General features: G+C 43.4%; 1 protein-coding gene across 6 annotated transcripts in view; it reads left to right on the forward strand.

The window, feature by feature from the left end:
• Positions 1-2,091: 2,091 nt before the first annotated feature.
• Positions 2,092-22,013, forward strand: part of PTPRM (protein tyrosine phosphatase receptor type M) — an 840,314-nt gene continuing 820,392 nt past the window's right edge. For 5 of the 6 annotated variants that reach the window (XM_058438632.1, XM_058438634.1, XM_058438633.1 and 2 more), the window contains exon 1: positions 2,092-2,680. In XM_058438632.1, the coding sequence (XP_058294615.1) occupies positions 2,608-2,680 (73 nt within the window). In that variant the 5' untranslated portion in view covers positions 2,092-2,607. The remainder of the gene's footprint in view (positions 2,681-22,013) is intronic. The other variant, XM_032152783.3, reaches the window with a different exon arrangement.

Below are 22,013 nucleotides of genomic sequence, written 5' to 3' on the forward strand. Positions count from 1 at the left end.
CCGCTCTTCATCATCCCCCCACCGGGGGATTGAGTTTCCCTTGCCCACAGTGGTAACCTGCTTATTGACACATCCCATATCGATGTCTGCTTTTTTTTTTTCTCTGTCTTGCTGTCTCACCTTCCTTATAGTGCTTTCTGGGATCACTTCCCCAATTCAAAACCACTTATAGTTAAATCCTAACCTCCAGGTCTGTTTCTGAGGGAGCCCAGCCTAAGACAACCTCCAGTACTTAGCACAGTGCCTGACATACGGTATTAACTCAGTAGATATTTGCTGAAAGAATAAAATACTTTGCAAATGAAATCCTACCCTAATATTAACTTCACTTAATTTAAAGAAGTTACTCTGAAGCAAAGTGATTAGATCAACTTTTATCCCCCTAGCTTCCACCTCTGTCCTCCCACTAGCAGAAAAACTCCATTGGAAAGTCTATTATTATTTTTGTTTTTTTAAAAAAAGCAAATTTGAACTGCAGCATAGAACACAAGTACATCAAAATGGAAAGCCCGGGTTGCAGATTTGACCATCCTCACTTGCTGATCTTGAAGACATTGCTTCCTTTCTGATATTTCAATGTTCATTTCACAATTAAAGATAAGGTTCCATAAGCATATAGTCGGGAGAAGTGGCAGGACAATGTAAGCTCATATTAACAAGTAAATGATTAATATAGAGGCTTCTAAAGAGCAGGTCTGGTATCTAGTAAATGGGCTTCCTGAAGTAAGAGGAGTGTTGGTTGCTACACTAAAGGCCAAAGTCTTCTAGTCCCCAAATTTGCCTTGGGAGGATGACAGCTCTATCTTTCTTGGTTCTGGTGTACATTGGAGAACAGGGTCAAGATGAGTGTGGAATCCATTTATTTTTTACGTGTTTATAAGCACTAGAAACCAGTGAGCACTAAGCAGAGGACCCCTCTTGTGGAAAAAGTGCAGGAGAACTCCTGGGTGCCTCTGTATCACCGGTTTGCCTTCTAGCCAGAATCATTGCTAGAACCCTGTCACTCAGTTACTTTGGTTCCTAATTTAACCTCTTCCCAAGCCTTCTATTGAGTTCAGTTAGCTAGGCCAGGAGCTTACAGCTGTCTGGTTGGTGCTGGCTCAATGTGCTTATTCTCTGGAAGAGAGAAGGCTCACTTACAAAAAAATTTACAATTAAAATAAAAAATTTATTTTTTGCTGAAGCATTGTAAGGTTTTTTTATTCACTCAGACCCAAAATCGTAAAACTAAAATATTTCAAGACATTACTTGATTCACTCCCCACTTCTCTTTCTCCCGTTTCTCAGCACTTTGCACCAGATACAGAAATCACGGTTTATGTCCAAACCCTGGTTCTGGTGTGACCACCGCCTTCCGTGTACTGCCTGCGGCTCGCTTCGGGCCCACACGGGACACCAAGGCATGATGAGGAGGCAGAACAGCAGAAGCGCGCCCTGCTTCCCGGGCGACAGTGTTCCGGGCCAGCGGCGTGTACCCCGCGGGCCCGGCCGGGAGCAGGCTGGCGATCGCGGGGCTCGGCGCTCCCGGCTCCCGCGCCATCTCCCGGCGCCCGCCAACTTCGCTCCGCCCGCGGCGCAGAGAAGCTCGCAGCCCTCCGGAACCTTTGCGATCGCCTGGCTCGCTTTTCCCGCAGCCGCCGAGCAGCGCAGGCCCGGCGACTCCGGGTGCAGCTGGCCCTGTGCGGTGACATCGCCGTCCGGCGCCAGGCTCGAAGCCGCCCGGCCGCGCCCGCGGGGTCGCAGGCCGCTGGTCCCGCCCGGCCGCGCTCACAAACTACTCGCGGCTCGTGACCCGGGACAAACTTCTGGCGGCGGCGCAGCCTCTTCCACAGTCACCCTCCCCAGAGCCAGCTACCAAAATAGAAGACGCGGCCGGGGCGAGGAGGTGGGCGGGGGGAGCCCGGTGTCCGCTCCTCCCCGTGCGGCTGACGCCCGCTTCGGCGGCGGTAGTGGCGGTGGCCGCGGGGACGCCCCCAGCCGAGCTCCGGGAGGCGCTCGGGCGCGGGCCGGCGGGGCGCGGGCGCTCACGCCCTCTAGCGGGCCGCGGCAGCGCCGGGCGGCCGTGACGTGAGCGCTCCCTTCAGCCGGCCTGCGGGGCACCACCAGTCAGTCGGGGAGCAAGAGCCCCGCGCGCAGCCGGCGCGGGCTCGGTCATCGGCGCGCCGCCGCCCGGGGCTGGGCTTGGGGCTGCCTGTGGAGAGGCGGCGGGCGGGACGCGCGCGGCCACGGCCACGGCCACCGCCACGGCCACGGCCGGCAGCTCGGGTCCCGGGTCCCGGGCAGGGGAAGGCGAGAGGCGGCGAGCTCAGCTACCGGAACCGAGGGAAGATTTTGGCTCCGCGGGCTCGCCCTCCGCTCCCTCTGACAGCGGCGCCAGACGCCGAGTGGGGCCAGGGACAGGGGAGGAGGACCCAGGACCCTGTGCCCGCGCCCCTGGAGCCGCTGGAGTTCGGACTTCTGCAAGTGTTGGCACTTTGGGGGCTTGGCTTAGCGCTCTGCTGTTTACCCGTCTCTCCTCGCTGCCTCGGAACCAAAGCTCCCGGCCCCCTCCGCCCTCGCGCGCCCACCCACCGCCGCCGGGGAGCGGCCCGGCGCGCACTCAGCACCATGAGGAGACTTGGGACTTGCCTGGCGACTTTGGCCGGACTTTTGCTAACTGCGGCGGGTGAGACGTTCTCAGGTAAGCTGGACCGCCTCTGCCGCCCCCGAGGCGCGGGGGCCGGCGCGGGACGCCCGGGACGCCGGCATCTCCCTGGTGGTAGAGCCCTAAGGCTGGCGTCGGGGCCGAGCGGGGGGCGCAGCGGGCCGGACACTGCTTCTGCCTGTGAGCCGGGCGCTGGGCGAGGGGCCGTGGGGCTGGCAGACGCCCAGTCCTCGGGCGGGCGGAGCGGACGGACCCCAAGGGCGAGCTCCCCGACCGGGACTCCCAGCTCGGCCCCCGTCCTTCCGCGGCCTGGGCTAGTGCTGAAGGTTGGGCGGCTTGCACTCTGAGTCCCTGGCCGGCTGCTAAAGGAACAGCAGAAAACTTTGCTTGAAGTTCCCAGTTGCAGCCGCCGGGCCGCCTGGCGTAGGCGCTGCGCAGTCCCCGCCGACCCCGAGCAGCGGCCGGGCCCAGGCCACCGGTGTTCGGCTGCGCCCGCAGCGATCGCCGGGACCTGGCGGCCGCTCCGGCGGCGGCGATCTCCCGGTGCCCTGCCCTCCCTGTCGCCCCCTGCCCGGCGCGGCTGGCGACCCTGGTGGGTCCCCGCGGTCGTGCAGCGTCTGCGGAGAGGCCGGGGGGAGTTCCTCGCCGGTCCCAGCCGTAGGGCTTGGCGGCCGCGGAGGGAAGCGGGCAGGTCCCCAGGCCTTGGCAGCCACTGCCCTGCGCCCCGCTGGGCTCCCCCTCCCCACCCTCGGCCCCCTAGCGGAGCGCCGCGGCCAGCGGCAACTTGTTCCTCCAGCCCGGCTGCCCGGGGGTCCCAGGTGGGAAGGAGAGACACTGGCGGTGTGCGAGCAAGCCTGTGAGTGTGTTCGCGTGTGTGCCTGCACGCGCGCGCGGGGGCGTTCTAAGCCCAGAGGAACCCCTCACGGAGAGGATCTGTGGATCGGAGTCGGGGGTCCGGCGTGGGGCCGAACCTGGCACCCTGTCACAGGGGTTTACAACCAGGATCACCTTTATTACCTGGATGACCCAGGTGGATAGACGCAAATGCTGGCCCATTTGCACACCTTCTTTCTAGTGTTTATTAGATTAGTTTCATTAAGGTCCACATGCAGTGGGGGCGTTGGGCTTTCTTTTTCTTTTAATTAAAAAAGCCTGCTCTTTGGTCTTAAACTTGGTTTTTGCAAAATAGGTCTCTGCGTTTGGGAACAAGTGAGTTGAATGAGTAAGTTGGGCTTTTTAAGAATGTAATGAAGGGGACTTTCATAAACAGTAAAGAGCATATTTTAAGCAGTAAAAACCTTTGGTACTCCGGTGCGTGGAAATCTTTTTATTTTCTTGGGGTCCAGGACCATTGGCTGCTGGAGCTCTGGACTCACAGGCACATTAGTTGTGTCTTGTGTGTTGCTGATCTGCAGGACCCTTGATCACAGTTGGCCTCAGAGAAGGAGTGGAACTTGTAGGTTTTGAAACCCAAAGCATCAACTTCAATACAGAAATATCCTTTCTCCAAGTTTTGTGTTTCCCTAACTGCCTGGTGCTCCAGAGGATTTAACACAATGATGCACTGTCGTCTGATTATAAAACTGATGCAGAATTTGGTCTGTGTTCTTATTAGTGAATAATAGAGTACAATTTGAGAGGCTTGTAACTCATTAATATTAGAAGCTAAGTATGAGAGCCCTAGTGATGGTTTTCTCTTTATTAAGATCCGTAACTCCCTGCTTGGGATTTGTTTAAAGTTAAGCTGTGTCAAATATCATTTGGATGGATTTTTAAATTGTGTACAAGGGAGTGGAAACAAATATTTATATTGCTTATTTAAACCATGGGTTCCTCATCACCAAAAAGGATTTCAGCCTCAGTCGTACTGACCCGTGTCCTTGTTAAGGCTGACGTAAATGATCAGTCAAGCCAAAATAGACTTCTACTAAAATTTAACCTGATTTTTCATTTGGAAGAAATATATCTATTTGTTTGAGTTATCATACCATTAAGTGAAATGTGTTTTCTTTTCTATCTAGAAAGCCAGAGTTATCCTGGCATGCTAGTTAGTAAAGGGCAGCATCCAAGCCATGCCTCAGAAACATTGAACTTTAAAAAATGTGAAATTGGATTAGCTGGATGTGGTGTCGTGTGCCTGTAGTTCCAGCTGCTCTAGAGGCAGAGGCAGGAGGATCGCTTGAGCCCAGGAGTTCGAGGTTGCAGTGAGCTATGATTGCACCACTGCACCCCAGCCTGGGTGACAGAGTGAGAATCCGTCTCAAAAAAAAAGTGAAAAGTGAAGTTGGCAAATTTCATATATGCAAGGATCAGATATGTTTCACTTCATTACTTTTCTCTCCATATTGCGTTTAGGTAGTACAGGTGTGAATCAGGGTTTTGTTTTTTGTTTTTGTATGTTGAGGAAGTTAATTCTGAACGCTAGGAGTGGCATTGACACATTTCTTTTTTATGTTTCTTCCAGAAATTGTAGTAATTGGCTGCTTTTGACTTGACATGAGAATAAATTTTAGAGCTAGAAGAGCTAGATTGTAAGCTCCCTGAGGGCAAAACCAATTTTCGTTTTCTTCTGACTTTCTCACAAAACATTTCTCATAGATCCTTGGATGTCACAGGCATTACTATTTGTTGAATAAATCACTAATGAGAATCCTGATCATTTGCACATATTCAAATTGTGTGTGAATGGACCAATATATAATAAAATGGAGAGAGAGAAATAACTGTTAAAAGTTAGACTTGGCTTGCCTTTTCCACACTGGGTTCTCTTTAGGCCAATGGACTAATCATGAGGGTTTATAAATATAATCAGTCAAGGGTTTTTGTATAACTCAGATATCATCTACACAAGGCACTCTGCTCTTTGCCTTCTGCAGTGCTCTCCTGTCCTCTTTTGGAATGGGTTTGGAATTGTTAAGATTGTTAATTAACCATTTCTAGAGCTGGACTACATGTGATTTGTATACCAGACATCAGAAATAGAATGCTAAACTTACTGGAAAAGTATTAGGATTTGGGCCTGTGATGACATTACTTACTATAATGATGCATTTCATTACAAAATTGTGGGTTTTTTTTTTTTTGTTTGTTTGTTTTTTTTTTTCGAGATGGAATCTTGCTCTGTCACCAGGCTGGAGTACAGTGGCACGATCTCGGCTCACTGCAACCTCTGCCACCCGGGTTCAAGCGATTCTCCTGCCTCAGCCTCCCGAGTAGCTGGGACTACAGATGCGCACCACCACCACCACCAGCTAATTTTTGTATTTTTAGTAGAGACGGGTTTTCACCATGTTGGCCAGGATGGTCTCAATCTCTTGACCTTGTGATCTGCCTGCCTTGGCCTCCCAAAGTGCTGGTATTACAGACATGAGCCACCGTGCTCGGGCTGAAAAATTGTTTTTTATCGTTACCGTTTCTAATTTGTTAGGCAAAATAATGGAGGTTCACTTTATATCTTCTAGGCCTTTAGTGTTCACTAAAAATAACTGGTAAGATGGTATATAACTAAGACATGAGAAAGAAAGTTAAATCATTTTACTTTTGTTGGAAATTCTCTTTTGCATAGTGAGAAGCCAACGAGTTGGCAAGTTATTCCTCTTTGACCCAATTTCTTAAAAGCCAAGTTGCAACATATATAATACAATGAAGTGTTTAGTTCTACCTTATAATGGTTTTGATGTGTTAAGTTCTGCTAAGCAAGCTTTGGTTTGCAGTAATAGAAATACAGACTTAGCTCTTTGTTTCAGCTACAGTAATATTTGAAATATATTAAATGTTAACATAACCTTGTGAATTTGGGACTCTTGTGGAGAAATTAATTTTTAAAAATATTTTAAGGATGTTTGTGGGAAAACTGCAGAAATCTGAATAAAGCCTGTAATTTAGTTAGTAGTGTGGTACCAATGTTAATTTCTTAGCTTTGGTAATTCTGCTCTGTGTATGTAAGATGTTAACATTAGGGGGAAGCTGGGTGAAGGGTGTACTTGCACAATTTGTATTGTTTTTGCAAGTCTTCTATAAATCTGAAATTTTTTCAAAATACAGAATTTTAAAGCACCCTTTGCAGAGTGGTAATATATTTGTTTAGCAGTTAAGTTTATTTTTTCTTTTTCAGATAACTATAGTCATAGCATTTTACATTTTCAAGGTGCTTTCACTAGATTGAAAATTGATAATGAAAATACTTCAAATTTAAATCAGTAAGCATGAAAGAAATATGCTAAGAAATTACTATAACTTTCTTAGTGTTCTGTATATGTAAAGAAGAATTGCTTGAGCATAATAAATTGTTCCGATCTACAAAATTATAGGTTTTAGTCGCTCATGTTTTCAAAGGGTTATTTTTACAGATTTTAAGAAAAGAATCTATTGACATACAGTGATATATGGATAAGTGTGTATATAATTTTGGTAATTCAAAACAAATTTTCTTTAATGAACAAGTAATTTGAATTATGTCTTCAGATTATATAAATTCTTTATAAATGAAGCATAGCCTAGCCTTTGGTAAAAGTTGGTTTCAGAATTTAAGCAATTCTGTGACAGTTCGGGAAAAGTCAATACCTTTATTTAAATTTTTCATAATTCTCTAAGGATTGTAATATATTCTAGGAATTGTGAGGCTGTATACAGTAGAGGAACTATGTATTAGATTAAGTATTGTTTTCTTTCAATTTTTGTTTTAGATTTCATTAAGTTTTCTAGAATGAGCATGTATTATCTAAATATCCCAAGGCTTAGTTTTCATTTAGGGAATCAGGCATTTTAATGAGTTTTATGCTTTTCAACAGTGAAATTTTTCTTAGGGGTTATGTCCACCATGCATTTTACTTTAATTCTGAGATTCTTCTCTTTGAAAACCAACTTTCCTACACTTTCACTTTTTAGTGTGCCTACTATCTTTATGAATATAATATGCATGTTAATAGGCTTATTTTATAAGTGAGGGAAGGTTTAATTATTAATGTCTTTCCAACTCACAAATTAAACATTCTAAAGAGGTACAAAATAATGTAAATCTTGCATTATAAGAGGATGTTGCTTTTTTGCTTCCTAAAATACTGCGGTGGTTTTCAGTTTAGTCATCAGAAAGCCTGAGTTGACACTGTAGCTCTGAAAAACCCAGCAGAGAAAAATAAGTTGGGCTGCCTTGGGTGGGGAGGAGGAAAGGTTTAGTCACCAAGCTTCCTAGTCTGTAGTGCCCCCATCATTGGTGAGGCGGCTGGCAAGTCCAGGGCATAATTAAGGGGCTGGGAGTATGTGAGAGAAAAAGACAAAAACAGGATGAGAAGAGAAGTGTTGTGTACTCAGGTGTGGGATGTGACAAGCTCTAGAGATCTTAGCAAGGGAGGGTCACTCCCCTTGTGCCCTCTTAGCTATGAAGGAGAAACACATGGAAAGTTGAAAGAGGGCCATGAAGAGTGGCAGTTGTGCAGGTAGATCACAGTGACATCCTGCCTCAGTGACATTAGGTGGCTCTGGGGAGGGCCTGGGAAACTGCACCAGTGTTGATGGTGAGCTAGGTTTAAATCTGTGCTTCTCAAAACCTGCTGTCCACGGGGAGCATCTGGAGGCCTCCTTTCAAAGGCTGCTTCCTGGGGCCCAGCTGTGGTGATTCTGATGTCCACGACGGAGGTCCCCCAGCATCCCTGGGTGGTCAGGGTTTGTAGCCACAGTTGAAGAAACGTCCTGAAAGAGGAGGTTTTTTTTTTGAGATGAAGTCTCGCTCTTGTCCCCCAGGCTAGAGTGCAACTGAGCGATGTTGGCTCACTATAGCCTCCGCCTCCCGAGTTCAAGCGATTCTCCTGCCTCAGCCTCCCGAGTAGCTGGAATTATAGGCGCCTGCCACCACGCCTGGCTAATTTTTGTATTTTTAGTAGAGATGGGGTTTCACCATGTTGGCCATGGCTGGTCTTGAACTCCTGACCTCAGGTGATCCTCCCGCTTCCGCCTCCCAAAGTGCTGGGATTACAGGCATGAGCCACCATGCCTGGCCCTGAAAGAGGAGTTTTTAAAGTGTTGTCCTTGAGCGAGCAGCATCAGCATTACATTGAAAGTTGTTAGACTTGCAACCCTCTGATCCTGAATCCGCAACCCTGGGGATGAGGCCCAGCAATCTGTGTTAGAACAAGCCCCCCATGGGATTCTGATGTGACCTGAAATTGGAGAACCCTTGTTCTAAAAGAATTGAGATCTTCTGCCTGCCTTATCAGCCTCCCTTGACAAGAGCTGAAAGAGAACTGGGGGTAAAAATATCATTCATCCACTGCTTAGTCCATTCATTCACTGCTTAGCCTCTTGGTTAATATGGCCAGTATTACCAACATGATGATGTAATTGTGTTGCCTCTGGCCAGACACTGGGGAAGAGACTAAATCCAGCCAGTTGTAAAACTCAAATGAATAAAAAAGTTTCCAATGTTTTTACTTACCACAATGTAACAATTAAATTTTGTTGTAATGGTTAGCCACTGGAAATTTCCCTGGGTTGATATTTCATATAGGAGATATTTGTTGGCTTGTTATAATAAGCATGTAGCCCAGTGTGCTTATTAGAATATTTAATAGTGCTTATTAATTCTTATTGAAATATTTAATTCAAGTAAATATTTATTGAGCACTTACATTTGTACGGCCCTTTTGTGGATGGTAATGGGCAAAGATAAAGAAGATATAGTTACCACACTTTGAGAAGTTATTCATTTATTAAAAGTTTCAAAATCTACTAAAATGGAAAGTAACAGGGACTTTCTCAGGAGAGAACTGGAAGTTAGTAGATGTAAGATTTGGAATTGTAGTGTGGAAATGTGAAACTTTGCCTTTGGCAATAAACTCACCTTCTAAATAGAAAATAAAGGTTTTTCGGCCAGGCGCAGTGGCTCACGCCTGTAATCCCAGCACTTTGGGAGGCGGAGGCAGGTGGATCACGAGGTCAGGAGACCGAGACCATCCTGGCTAACGTGGTGAAACCCTGTTTCTACTAAAAATACAAAAAAATTAGCTGGGCATGGTGGCGGGCGCCTGTAGTCCCAGCTATTCGGGAGGCTGAGGCAGGAGAATGGTGTGAACCGGGAGGCAGAGCTTGCAGTGAGCTGAGATTGTGCCACTGCACTCCAGCCTGGGCAACAGAGCGAGACTCTGTCTCAAAAAATAGAAAAAAATAATAAAGATTTTTCTTGGACATTTATTTAAAGTACTGACAATGTGTATCCTAAAATTGAGCCTCATTTTTCAATGAACCCTCAAAGACAACCATTGCATCTCTGTCATTTAACACTCCAGGTAAATAAAAACAATCATGATGTCTTTTAACAGATTGATCCTGAACGCTTTGTAGCCGGCCTTTCTGAGAAACAGCTGAAGAGTGCTTCCCTGCTGCCAGTTGCTCCTGCTGTGATCCGCAGCTGATCACTAGGTGTAGCTGCGTCCCTTAACCCACCTGCCTGAGCCAAGCAAGGTCCAGCCCCATCCATAGATGGCTTCCTGGACAGTTAAAGAAAGGCACGAGAGCGGACTTTCATCCGCTTACGTGTGCATCTCTAACTCTTTATTGTAAAATTGAATTCTTTAGTGGGAGTTGTAGTTCCACTGCTACTTGTAGTGTAGTTTGTTGAAATTCAGCACTGATCCAGAGACAACTTTAGATTCACCTGCTACAGTCTTACTCATTTTTTTCTTTTCTTTTTCTGTTGTGTCATATGTTGCTGCTAATCTACATGTAGTGGTGAAACTGGAAGAAGTAGTATATATTTGCCAACTAAGTAAAGGATTCATGTTAACCTTTGGGGCCTTCTTGTAGTAGACCAGAAAAAGCAGTGGTGTGGATGGCTCTGTAGGTGTGTAACATCTTTAGGACATGGCTTGTCTGTACTTTTCTTACGTCTGCAAGGAGTGACTTCTACAGCACTGAGGGTTTAGGTATGTAATTCAAGAAGTCATGAAAATCTGCCTGGAAATCTGATTCAGCCATTTTTCCTGTTTAAAACTCAGAAGACTAATGAGTCATCAAAAACTTTATATGAAATGCAAGTGTTGGGCTTTGGGTTAGAAGTCAGGGCAGGGTGGAGGATCTGATTGAAGACGGCTGTGTGGCTTCCTTTCGAAACTGGGGCTAGCAGGGATTGGAAATGACCTTGCAAGCTAAAAGAGCAAGGATTGCAGGACATACAGGAGAGATGAATGAAAGGAGAGGAGTCAGAGACTTGTCAAAACTGATAAGGTTTTAGCATCTCCCTCTGAAGAAAAGGCCACTGTTTAACAGAATGATTTATTTCAACATGCACTAGCCAAAGCAGAAGCAAAGCATTTACTTTTTATGGGCTGCAAAGCATAAAAGCTTATAGAGCATCAGTTTTTCAGATGGGTGAATATTCATTTTAATCTCTCTATTCAATATGCAGAAAGCAGATTTATTGCATACAATGAGAACAGTGCATATTAGTGTGGGTTACTCTGGGAGTCTGAGGCCCCATTACTTCTCCCTGGCTTCCAGCTATGGAATCAAAATGGGCTCACAGGTAACAGGTAGGCTTTGACAGAGGGTGAGAAGGAATTGGACCACACCCTTTGTATAGTCTGTGTTTTTTTGATTTTTTTTTCTCAAGGAGTCTTGCTGTGTCATCCAGGCTGGAGTACAGTGGCAGGATCACTGATCATGGCTCAATGCAGCTTCGACTTCCTGGGCTCAAGCAGTCCTCCCACCTCAGCCTCCTGAGCAGCTGGGTCCATAGGCACAAGCCACCATGCATGGCTAATTAAAGAAAAAAATTGATAGAGATGGGGTTTTGGTACATTGCCTGGGCTGGTCTTAAACTTCTGGGCTCAAGCAGTCTTCAGCCTCTCAAAGTGCTGGGTTTACAGATGTGAGCCACTGTGCCTGGCCCAGCTTGTTTTTGATGGATACTATTTGTTCTCTCTTCTCTGTTTGAGTAGCTTGAGGTACTTTACTTCATGTAATAAGCACATGCTTAAAATGAACTCAGTATGATGTTCCATCTAGATATACAGTTATAAGGTGGTTTAAGCATTCCTTTTAAAATACTCATAATGTGTAAAACCAAATTACTTAACAATTTTAGCATGTAGCAGTCACTCAATAAGTATTTGTCGAATGAATGAAGAAATAATTTAAAGAAGCTCCCTTGGAGAAGAAAAAAATCAAATAACTTATGCTTAAGGCTGTTTTTTTTTTTTTTTCCTACTTCCCATCAAGTTTGACTTAGGTATCTCCAATAACCTTAACAATAGAACCAGGCTGTGTGTTTAGTGCCTGGTGCCATTAGCAATTTATAGGTGTATAGAGACCTAGTTGCTAAATTTAAAGGAAAAAGTGTTACCTTTTGTTAATTAAATATATAAAAGTAAGACTGTAGTTTTATTGTGTATAATAAAAATGTATAAATCAGTTATTGCTATAAAGTAGCATTTTGATATAATACTGATCACTAAAAAATGAAATTTACTATGCAGTAGATTTATCATGACTGTACTCTAGGGGGATTTGATTTAGTCACTGGTATATTAAAGGAACCATGGTATTACTAGAAAGAAGATTCCATGATGGGGATAATATATATTATCTCTGCTGCCTTTTATTTCTGGTATAGAATGAAATGAATTATACCTACACAGAGCTCAGACTGCATCATGATAACATCAGGCTCATCTTCATTACAGCAGGCATGTTCTTGTTCCTTTTTCATTCAGTGTAGCATACTCTCAAGTGATAAAACTTAATAAAAAGAGGCTACTTTGACAACAACCTCATAAACTGTGTTTTCTACTTCCTCAACTTCTGAAGTCTTGAACACCGAATGTGGTGTAAAATTTCCACAATGAGTTCAGGTCATTGGCTCTCATTGGCATTGTGTTCTGTGTGTGTGTGTGAGGGAGGTTCTCCCTCGTCTCTCAGTCATCATTTTCATCCCATATGTGTGGCTTTTTAAAGAGCCTCTGCTTTTCTTTCTAACCTTGCTCACTAGGTAGGGGGCCTCTGTGAGACAGCTGGTTGAGAACCCTTGGTATGTTTGGAGTGCAGCATGTTTTGTCAGAGAGGGACAGGACACAGTGGGGGCCTGAGGCTGTGACATCAGCCATGGGGGTCCCTGAGCTGTGGAAAGAAGGGCAGTAGCAGCCTCTGGTTGGATCAGGTCTTCCTGGCATTGAGTTCTCCTTCTACCTCTAAGTAGCCATGAGGCCTTGGGTGTGTTATTTCATTTTAAAATACCTTGCAGGATGATGATGATGATGATGATGCGGCTGCTGATGATGATTTTTAGACAGGGTCTCACTCTTGTCACCCAGGCTGCAGTGCAAGTGGCATGATCATAGCTCACTGCAGCCGTGAACTCCTGGGCTCAAGCAATCCTCCCACCTCAGCCTCCTGAGTATTTGGTAGCATAGGTGCATCACCATGCCTGGCTATTTATTTATTTATTTATTTATTTATTTATTTTTTGAGATGAGTCTCGCTCTGTTGCCCAGGCTGGAGTACAATGGCGTGATCTTGGCTCACTGCAAGCTCCGCCTCTCAGGTTCACGCCATTCTCCTGCCTTAGCCTCCCGAGTAGCTGGGGCTACAGGCGTCTGCCACCCTGCCCGGCTAAATTTTTGTATTTTTAGTAGAGACGGGGTTTCACTGTGTTAGCCAGGATGGTCTTGATCTGACCTGGTGATCCGCCCGCCTCGGCCTCCCAAAGTGCCGGGATTACAGGCGTGAGCCACAATGCCCAGCTAAGTTTTTTTTTTTTTCAAGAGACAGAGGTCTTGTTTTGTTGCCTTGGCTGGTCTCAAAACACCTGGGTTCAAGTGATCCTCGCACCTCAGCCTGCCAAAGTGCTGGGATTACAAGCGTGAGCTGCTATTCCCTGCCTCCTTGAAGAATTATTGCAAAGACTAAATCAGAGAACCAATGCTGTGATGTCAGGGGCCCCTGGGGTGATAAGGCTTCATGTGTAATTAGTGGTCAGGATAAGACGGGTCCATCAGTCTGTTCCCCCATCCTCATGCAGATTACAGATTTAAGCATAGGAACCCTGTGCTTTCATAAATGAAAAAGTGTTGAATATTGGCAATTTCACATGATTCAGACTAACACATCCCCTTTCTGGGTCCAAGGCTTTGATAGTTGTGGTGCTGGGAGGTTGTATAAGTGACATAGGAGTATGTAAATGTGGTTATATATGTCTAGATTTTATAAACAGGGCCAACATTATGTTTGAAAAGAAAAAAGCTCCCTGAAATTAGCAAAATAATCACCTTAAAATTGGCATCATGAAAAGCCAGCACTGCTCAGTGCCATGGAAGGCCCTGCATCCTGGAGACCTGCATTACAGTCACCTGAAGCACTTGTTAAAAATGCAGATTCCTGGCCCCACCAGACCTACAGAGTCAGAAACTGGAAAGAAATACCTCATATGTTTTGATCTTCATTAAAGTTGAAGAGCTACTGGAAGGAGACTAACAGTGACTCAGAGACCCTGCCTTTGTTTTGAATTTATCACGTCTACTATGAGGAGTGTTAAGAAAGCATCTGAGGATTACTATTAACACATGAATTTTTACATAGCAAACTATAATTGGCCAGAGAGCATTTCTTATATAAAGCAGAGGCTTTTCAGCATTAGAAGAGAAAATGAGTTATGAAACAATTACATTATAGAAACTTATCTGCTTCGTATCTATCTTGCAACTTGGTGACCTCTAGTAAATGTGGCATCAGTCTGGAATGTTTAAAATATAGTGAAAGAATAAAGACATTTTGGAATAATCAGAACACAGATGATTTTAGATCTCTAAATTTGCCGATTTGAGCTGCATTTTGAGATGACTCATTCAGGGAAGATCATGAGACAAGATGATCTGCAAAGTATTTTGGGAAGATTATTTTCCAGCACTTAGTCCTTTACTTCATGTTCATTGAAACATATGAACACTGTGGAATAATTTGTCTTAGGTGCCCCATAAGTATGGACCAAAAGCTTGGTGCTTTGATTGCAGTAGTTTTAAAAAGTCTCACAAACCTCAAAATGGGCATACTGGGCTGTTAAAGCACTTGAAATTTCCACTAGCTCATCATTTTGGCCAATGAAGAAAGGTCTTTGTCAAAATGTAGTCTCTAGGAGAGGTGGCTCATTAAGTTATCTTAAATATGACATCTCTAACTAGCTGTCACCTCGATAAGTTGACATCTTTAGATTCTCCCTTGTAAAATGACATTTGATTCAAGGATCTCTCCAATATCTTAAAGAGTATGAGGATTGTCGTCAGCTTATATCTTAGTTCAAATTAGTTTGTCAGATGGCACAGCATAAGAGAATGAGACTTGGATCACTGGGTCATTTTTGATAGGTGAGCATGGGAGACATGTCTAGAGCATTGAGTCCCATCTGAGAGAGTGCCTGATACAGCATGAGGTTGCTTGCTAACAAGAAGTGGGTGTTGAAGGGCTGTCTGCAAGATTTTAGATGCTTTGAACATTTGCCATAGGCTTCATCTGCTAAGCTATGCACTTAGCATAAGCGAAGTTCACTCTTTCTCTCTGTACTTGAGAATGTAGCTACCATTCACAGGTGACACCAAAGGCTCTTCAGCAACTAGACTGTTACGGCCTGTGGCTTTCTTCTTAAATATTGACAACATAGGTAAGCCTTCTTTCATGGGCTTAGCATTGATAGTCGTAAGTGATAACCATATATTGAGCACTAAGTATGTGCTAAATAGTGTGCTGAGAGAGTATGATATTCTCAAACTTATTGCCCCCCATTTACGAATAGAAGCTTGGCTGAGAGAATCGACGGAGACTTTGGGAGGTAAAGTCATCTCCACTCCCAACCCAACCAGGTCATCTGAACATGGGGTACATGCACCATATTATGTCTCCCTCCCCATACATACACAGAGTAGTGTTTTCCTGATTTATGCTTTACTTTGATGCCATCCTCCTGTATTAAAGTGTGCTCTAAGAAAAAGGATTTCAAATGTAGTGTTGTGGCTGCTAGGAAGATATTAAGTGATGTTGTATTATGTTATATAAAATCCGTATGATTATCTTCTGGAGAGATTTCTTTCCGGTTCAGGGAAAGGTGTGATTCTCCTGTGCAGTTAGATTCTTCTCGTGGACACAGTGAGTAATATAACCCATCAAGTTTCTTTTTTCTGTTGGCTGTTAGAAAGCCAGATTCAAATGCATGTTTTGTAGTAGTTAGAACTTTTATATTGAACTGAAAACCTTAGTCAAAGCTGGCCTACATCAAACAGGGAATTTGTTGGCTCTTGTAACATGTAACAGAGAAGGCCAAAGGTGGGCACGGGATTCCAAGTCTTCCTTGCTAAGCATCTTTTCTCTCTATGTGATGTTTCTAAGGAGTTACAGGCTAAATCCCTCCGGCTCCAAGCCTAGTGGAAAGAGAGATTCTCTTCCCTCATGGTACAAATCACTCCTGTGATTGGGCTCCAAGAAAAAAATAAAAATAAAATAGGTTCTGTTACCAGTTGAAGAGTAGATAGTACCTGGACAAAAAGCAGCAAACTGCCAGAGCATTCATCTGTGCAGTTGATCCTTGTTTCTGGGTCTTTTTGTTGGCCTGATTCTTAGTCACTTCTCACGTCATTTTAATTTATTTTGCTGTATTTTATGTATCATTATAAATGCATTAAACGTTTTTGGGTGGTGGCAGAAAATAAATTAGTTTCAAATCTCATCATTTGTATCAGTGCTCCAAATGTACCTTTTGTGTGTGCATGTTTCATTTACTTTTTTTTTTTTTTTTTGAGACAAGGTCTTGCTCTGTCACCCCGGCTGGAGTGCAGTGGTACGATTATAGTTCACTGCAGCCTTGACATCTCAGGCTCAAGTGATCCACCTCAGCCTCCAGAGTAGCTGGGACTCCCAAGCAGCATGTGGCACTATTCCTGGCTACTTCACGAAATTTTTTTTGAAGAGATGACTTCTCATTATGTTGCCCAGACTAGTCTCAAACTCCTGGCCTCAAGCCATCCCCCTGCCTCAGCCTCCCAAAGTGTTGGGATTACAGGCATGGGACACACCACCTGGCATCAAATTTATTTTTTTAAGGCATCAAAATCTTTTGGCTAAGCAAAATTTTACATAGGTAGAAATGTATACAAATCTTCTGGTTAAACAAAGTTTTATGTGAACATATTTTTAAAAAGGCTATCCAAATTGGCAAACAAGGTATATTGGTTAGCTATTGCTGTGTAACAAAGCACCTCAGAACTTAGTGACCTAAAACAACCACCATTTACTAAAACTTAGTGACCTAAAACAACCACCATTTACTATTCTTCATGTTCTATGGGTGCCTCTGCTGACCCAAGTTGGGTTTGGTATACTTCGTGTATATGTGTCTCTCCTCGGTGATCTTGGCTGAGCTTTCTTGAAATTTTACTGCTGTCCTTCTGTAGGCTGGTCTAGGATGTCCTCAGCTGGGACAGTTGGACTCTTGTACATGTGATCTCTCATTCCAAAGAGAGAGCAGAAGTGAACCAAGACTTCTGGGCTAATGCTTGGGAAGAGTACGTTGTCACTTCCACCTCTTCTCCTGGCCAAAGCCAGTTACAAGGCCAGCCTAAATCAAGGGTGGGGAAATAGTCCTCACTCCTTGGTATGTGAGGCTGCAGGGCCACATGGTAAAGAGTACGGATACAAAAAGAGGTGGGAAATTGGGACCCACAGAGGGGTCTGCTAGGACCCAGCACATATGACCTAAATGCCTCAGCTTCTCAGAACAGTTGGGAAATCATAGGCAGCATGGAAAAAAAAAAAAGTTTAGGGTTGAAAGAACTTCATTCAAGGGCCAACACTGCTGCTTACTGTCATCTGAAGGGTAAAGTTGTTAACTTCGGTGAACTCACTTCCTTATCTGCAAATAGGGTCAATCGGTGGCATTCTCATTCATGGGTTTACTTCAGAGATCAAATAATATGAATTTTTTTCAATCCCTGTGTCCCTGGGTAAGTTCTGAAGGTTATAATAGCCTCATTAAACTTGAGTTCCCAACCTGGCTGTGCTATTTCCTCACTGTGAGAATCACATAGCTTCTCTAGTCCTTTATCTGTGAAAAGGGTATGAATTCCACTTCCTTGGTCATCCTGTGTAAAAAAACACAGTGCCCAGTCCAGAATAGCTGCTGTTATTGTTGGAGCCCTATGACTACAGAATAGCCTTGAGCAATAACCTTGCCCTGTATTTTTCCTTTATATCTACAAACCCCAAAGGGTATGGTTTTCCCCAGCCCCAGTTTTTCTTCCATTTGTGGTCTTGATTCATAAATTTGCTACCATTTCTCCTGGTTTTCTAGAAATAAGGAAAAAGGAAATGTGACAATTGTATGCCACCTAGATGCTAGGTCCTTTACATATCATTTATATACTCCTCCAGTGTGATTCTATGAGGTGAAGATGACAGCACTGGTATTTTAGGGTTTATGGAACTGAGGCCTCAACACATTTCAGGATGTCTCATGGACAGTGGCTACAGCCGATCTTAAATCCAAAAGTGCTCATTTCCCTCTGGCTGTTGGGCCCAAAGCCTGTTTTCTTGTCCCTGCCTGTTGGGTCCAAAGCACATGTTATAATTTTCAAGTATGGCTTAAGAATTTGGTACAGTTTCTCATTTTGATGTTAAAACAGTTGTAAGATTGGCACAGCCCAGATGTGCAGTGTACTTACTGCTATTTTACAGCCATCTGAAATAGTAAATTAAAAGGAAAAATACTTAGCTTCTTAGTAACTTGACTGAAATTAATTGGTTAGAGAATTACTTATATTTTTCATGGGCAGAGGAGGGCAGAGTGTTGTCTTTTCTGTGGTTACAAATCCCGTAGATAGAAATGTGTTTTTGTAATTTCTTTTGTTTTCTATCTGAATATCTTTTAACGTGAAAGGTGCAAAATCCTTTGTAAATCTCTTGTCTGTATGCCTGAGTGGTCTTAGGGGGAAAATGCCACTAAGGTAAGCAATAATTTATTTTAAGACCTTTGACTTCAAGTGGAGGTGGCAGGCCCTAGAAGACTGATGTTAATCACCTTCTTTAGAACAAATTGGATTGCCTTTTGAGGCTTGACAAAGTAAAGAAAACATGTAGATCTGTATTTGAAGTATTTAAAATAATCTAGTGAGCAAGGTCTTACTTCATCCGCCATGGGAAAGAACTGTTTGGTATATAGTACTCTACAGTGGTTATGTACTTTGCTTATTTAAATAGCATTCTTGCAGTGTCATTAGGGAGAATTACATCAAAATAAACTGCATTAACAAAAGTAGAGTAAGTGAGTATCGAGAATATTAGCATTTTTCGGAGTGACTTTAAAAAATTATGCAATTATGAATTTAGACATTTTATCAAAATGATTTACGAAGTAATGGTCATTGTCGACAGATGCAAGTTTATAAGTAAGTACTGATTTTGGAAAGATTCCTGGCCAGATAGAGATAAAAAGAGGTGTTTGTCGTTGATTGTTAGGGATGAGAAAGACCTCAGGACTGGGCTTTAGGAGATCTGAGCTCTGATGTCTGGTTCTGCTGCCATGTAGCATGTGATTTGGGCCAAGTCTCTTCATGGTAACTCAAGGCCCAGAAGGGTAAAATTGATACTCTAATAATACTTTTTGGCTACCTAAAATAAAGACGAAGATCAGTGAGAAATTGTGATTGTGTTGGCATTTTTTTTTCTCTTGGGATATTTTCTGAATACATATTGTTTATTAGATTCTGGATACCCCCCCACCCCAAGATTATTCTCTCATGCCTCAGTTTTATAAACAGAAACTAAACACAGTGGTGAGAAGTCCTCCATGGCTGGAAGAATATTCAAGAGTTGTTTGCAAGGCATATTCTTTTCCAAATACAATGCTTACCTAGCACTGAGAGTGAAATGAGGTAGGATAATATCCCCCTGCTGGAAGAGGTATCTGTGCCTTCTGTGGGTGAGTACCCATTTATAAGTCCTGTGCTGAGGCCCTGGGAGCCAGGCCTGTGCTGAGCATTGAGGATATAAAGATGTCCAAGATGAGGGTTTGCCGTTAAGGAGCTCATAGAAAAACTGAAGGGATATCCAAGCAAGTTGAGCCCTCTATTTCTCAATTGACGTAGAGAGCGTGGAAATTAGGGAGGGAGAGAGGAGGTTGCTCCTTCCCCAGGCTGGCCTTGGCAAGGGAGCTTGAGGCCAAGTGTGCAGGAGGAAAGATCCATGGGAAAACTGCAGGGAAAGCTCTCCTGTGGGCAGCTAGGTAACTAGGAGGTTTGCATTTAGACAATAGACATGGGAGCTGCCCATGAGGCCTTTAGGCACTATTCAAGTCTAATGCAGAGGGAAGGGAGAGAATAAACTTTTATATAGTCTTTTGAAATGGTTTTTAAATTTTTTTCTCTTAAAACAGGATGTCTTCTAAGCAAGTGAGTTTTCGAAGGCTGTGGTTATCTTAGAGTAGATGCAGAAAGGAGAACGTCTGGGAAATTGCAGAGAGGATTGGAAATTGCAGAGAGGAACTAAGTTTGAGTAGTTTTTGTTTTTGAACTTGGTGGCTTGGCAGTCTTCCCTTCTGTCCTATGCAGATCATGTTTGGTGCTGTATTTAAGGGATGGATTTGTGCGGGATTGGAATTTGGCCAGAGGTTGGAAAAGTGTTGAGTATTGGGGAAGATTCATGACTCAAAATATTGGCTACTGTTCTGTTCCCCATGCCTGATATCAAGGTCCAAGGCTTTCTTTCTTTTTTTTTTTTCCTCTTCTTCTTTTCCCTCATCTGTCTCCCTCTCATGTGATAGATGGGTTTTAAAAGGAAGTGGTAAACCAAACAGGTATCTGTATCCCACTTGACCATGGCCACTCCTCTTGTAGTGGCATTATCAGTGGCCAGGCCACTTGTCATCGTATTTCTCCTCTGCAAATGTGGACAGGACAGAGTGTTCATTCACATAGAGTGAATTGGTATGTGAAAGCATAACCAGTACCATGCCTGGTGAGGCACTGGGTGGTGCTTTATCTACTTTATATCTAATCAGCACTGAAGTACTTGTGTGTAAATGTGTAATAAGACCACAAAAGAACAGCTGATACTCATAGAATACTTAAAATTTCTAGGCATTGTATTAAGTGCTTTTTAATTATGTATTATCTGATTTAATACTAATAACAACCTAAATTACCCTCAGTTTACAGGCCTGGAAATCAACTGAAGCAAAGTGGCCAAGATCAGGCAAATTCTAAGGGTAGAGCTGAGATTTGAACATTATCAGCCTGATCCTTTCAGCCACTAACCTACAGTTTGTAGTTCTTTGTCTACATCAGACAGGCTTACAGTCACTCTGCATACATCGTGGGCTTAACCTGCTTCTGTTTCAATATCCAGGATCTTTCTGTATGCTTCTCTGTTGGTTGGTTAGTCAGGAGTCCACTAAGGGTGGATGAATGGTTCAGGTGTTGTAAGTGCACTGGCAATGAGGTGGCAGAACTAAGGACCTGGGGGAAAGAACATCAGTCCTTAGGCACTTAATCAGATTGATATCTTTAGTTTGGAGGGTGACTTTTAGAACAAAGTCAACAGATAGGTTTGCTGATTTTTGAGATTATATTGTAATATAACCAGCCAAACTGTTAGGGTTAGGAGAAAGACAAGGGCTAGATACTGCGTGATGAAACCTTGCCAGTGAAATGGCTTTCTGAACAGGGAGCTGATACTGCTCAGTTCCAAGGTCTGTGGGGCATTGGCATCTGACTTAAAAGCCTGTATATTCAATAAAAGAATGTTTAATAAAACAGCAACTCAAAGCACTATAAAAATTTAAAAACAGAATTTTTAAATACTGGGCATTCCTTGCACATTGATAAGTTCACATCTGAAATTTGCATGACATAAACATACAATTGAGAAGGAGAGAATGTATGCCCTATGTAAATATTGACATTTTAAAATACAACTTGTACAAACATCTTTTAAAGGTATCCATTGTAAAGACCCAAGTACCAAAGGGATTTGATACCCTCCACTGTCTATTTAAAAATATATGAACAAACTTTTATTTGAGAGAAACTTTACCTCTTTAATTTTTCTCCTTAAACTGGTATTCCCATTTTCTTTCCCTATAGAATCATATCCTATTATAACACATTTGTGCTTGAAAGTCTGTGATTACTTATCAGGCTTCTCTGTAACAAAAATATGTAAAAAGTTGAAATTTTAATTCTATATTTAATTTTATAGGAGCATAAAGCTTTAAGTGTTATATTTTTATCTAGTTGAATTATCACTAGTATACAGTCGAATCATTATTAAAATTTATTGGAAAAGTTGTTTCAGAAATCCACTGGGCTTTTGATGAAATAGTTCATTTATCTGTGGATAGATATTA

The sequence above is a fragment of the Hylobates moloch genome, unplaced genomic scaffold (assembly GCF_009828535.3).
Source record: "Hylobates moloch isolate HMO894 unplaced genomic scaffold, HMol_V3 SCAFFOLD_5, whole genome shotgun sequence".
NCBI lineage: Eukaryota > Metazoa > Chordata > Mammalia > Primates > Hylobatidae > Hylobates > Hylobates moloch.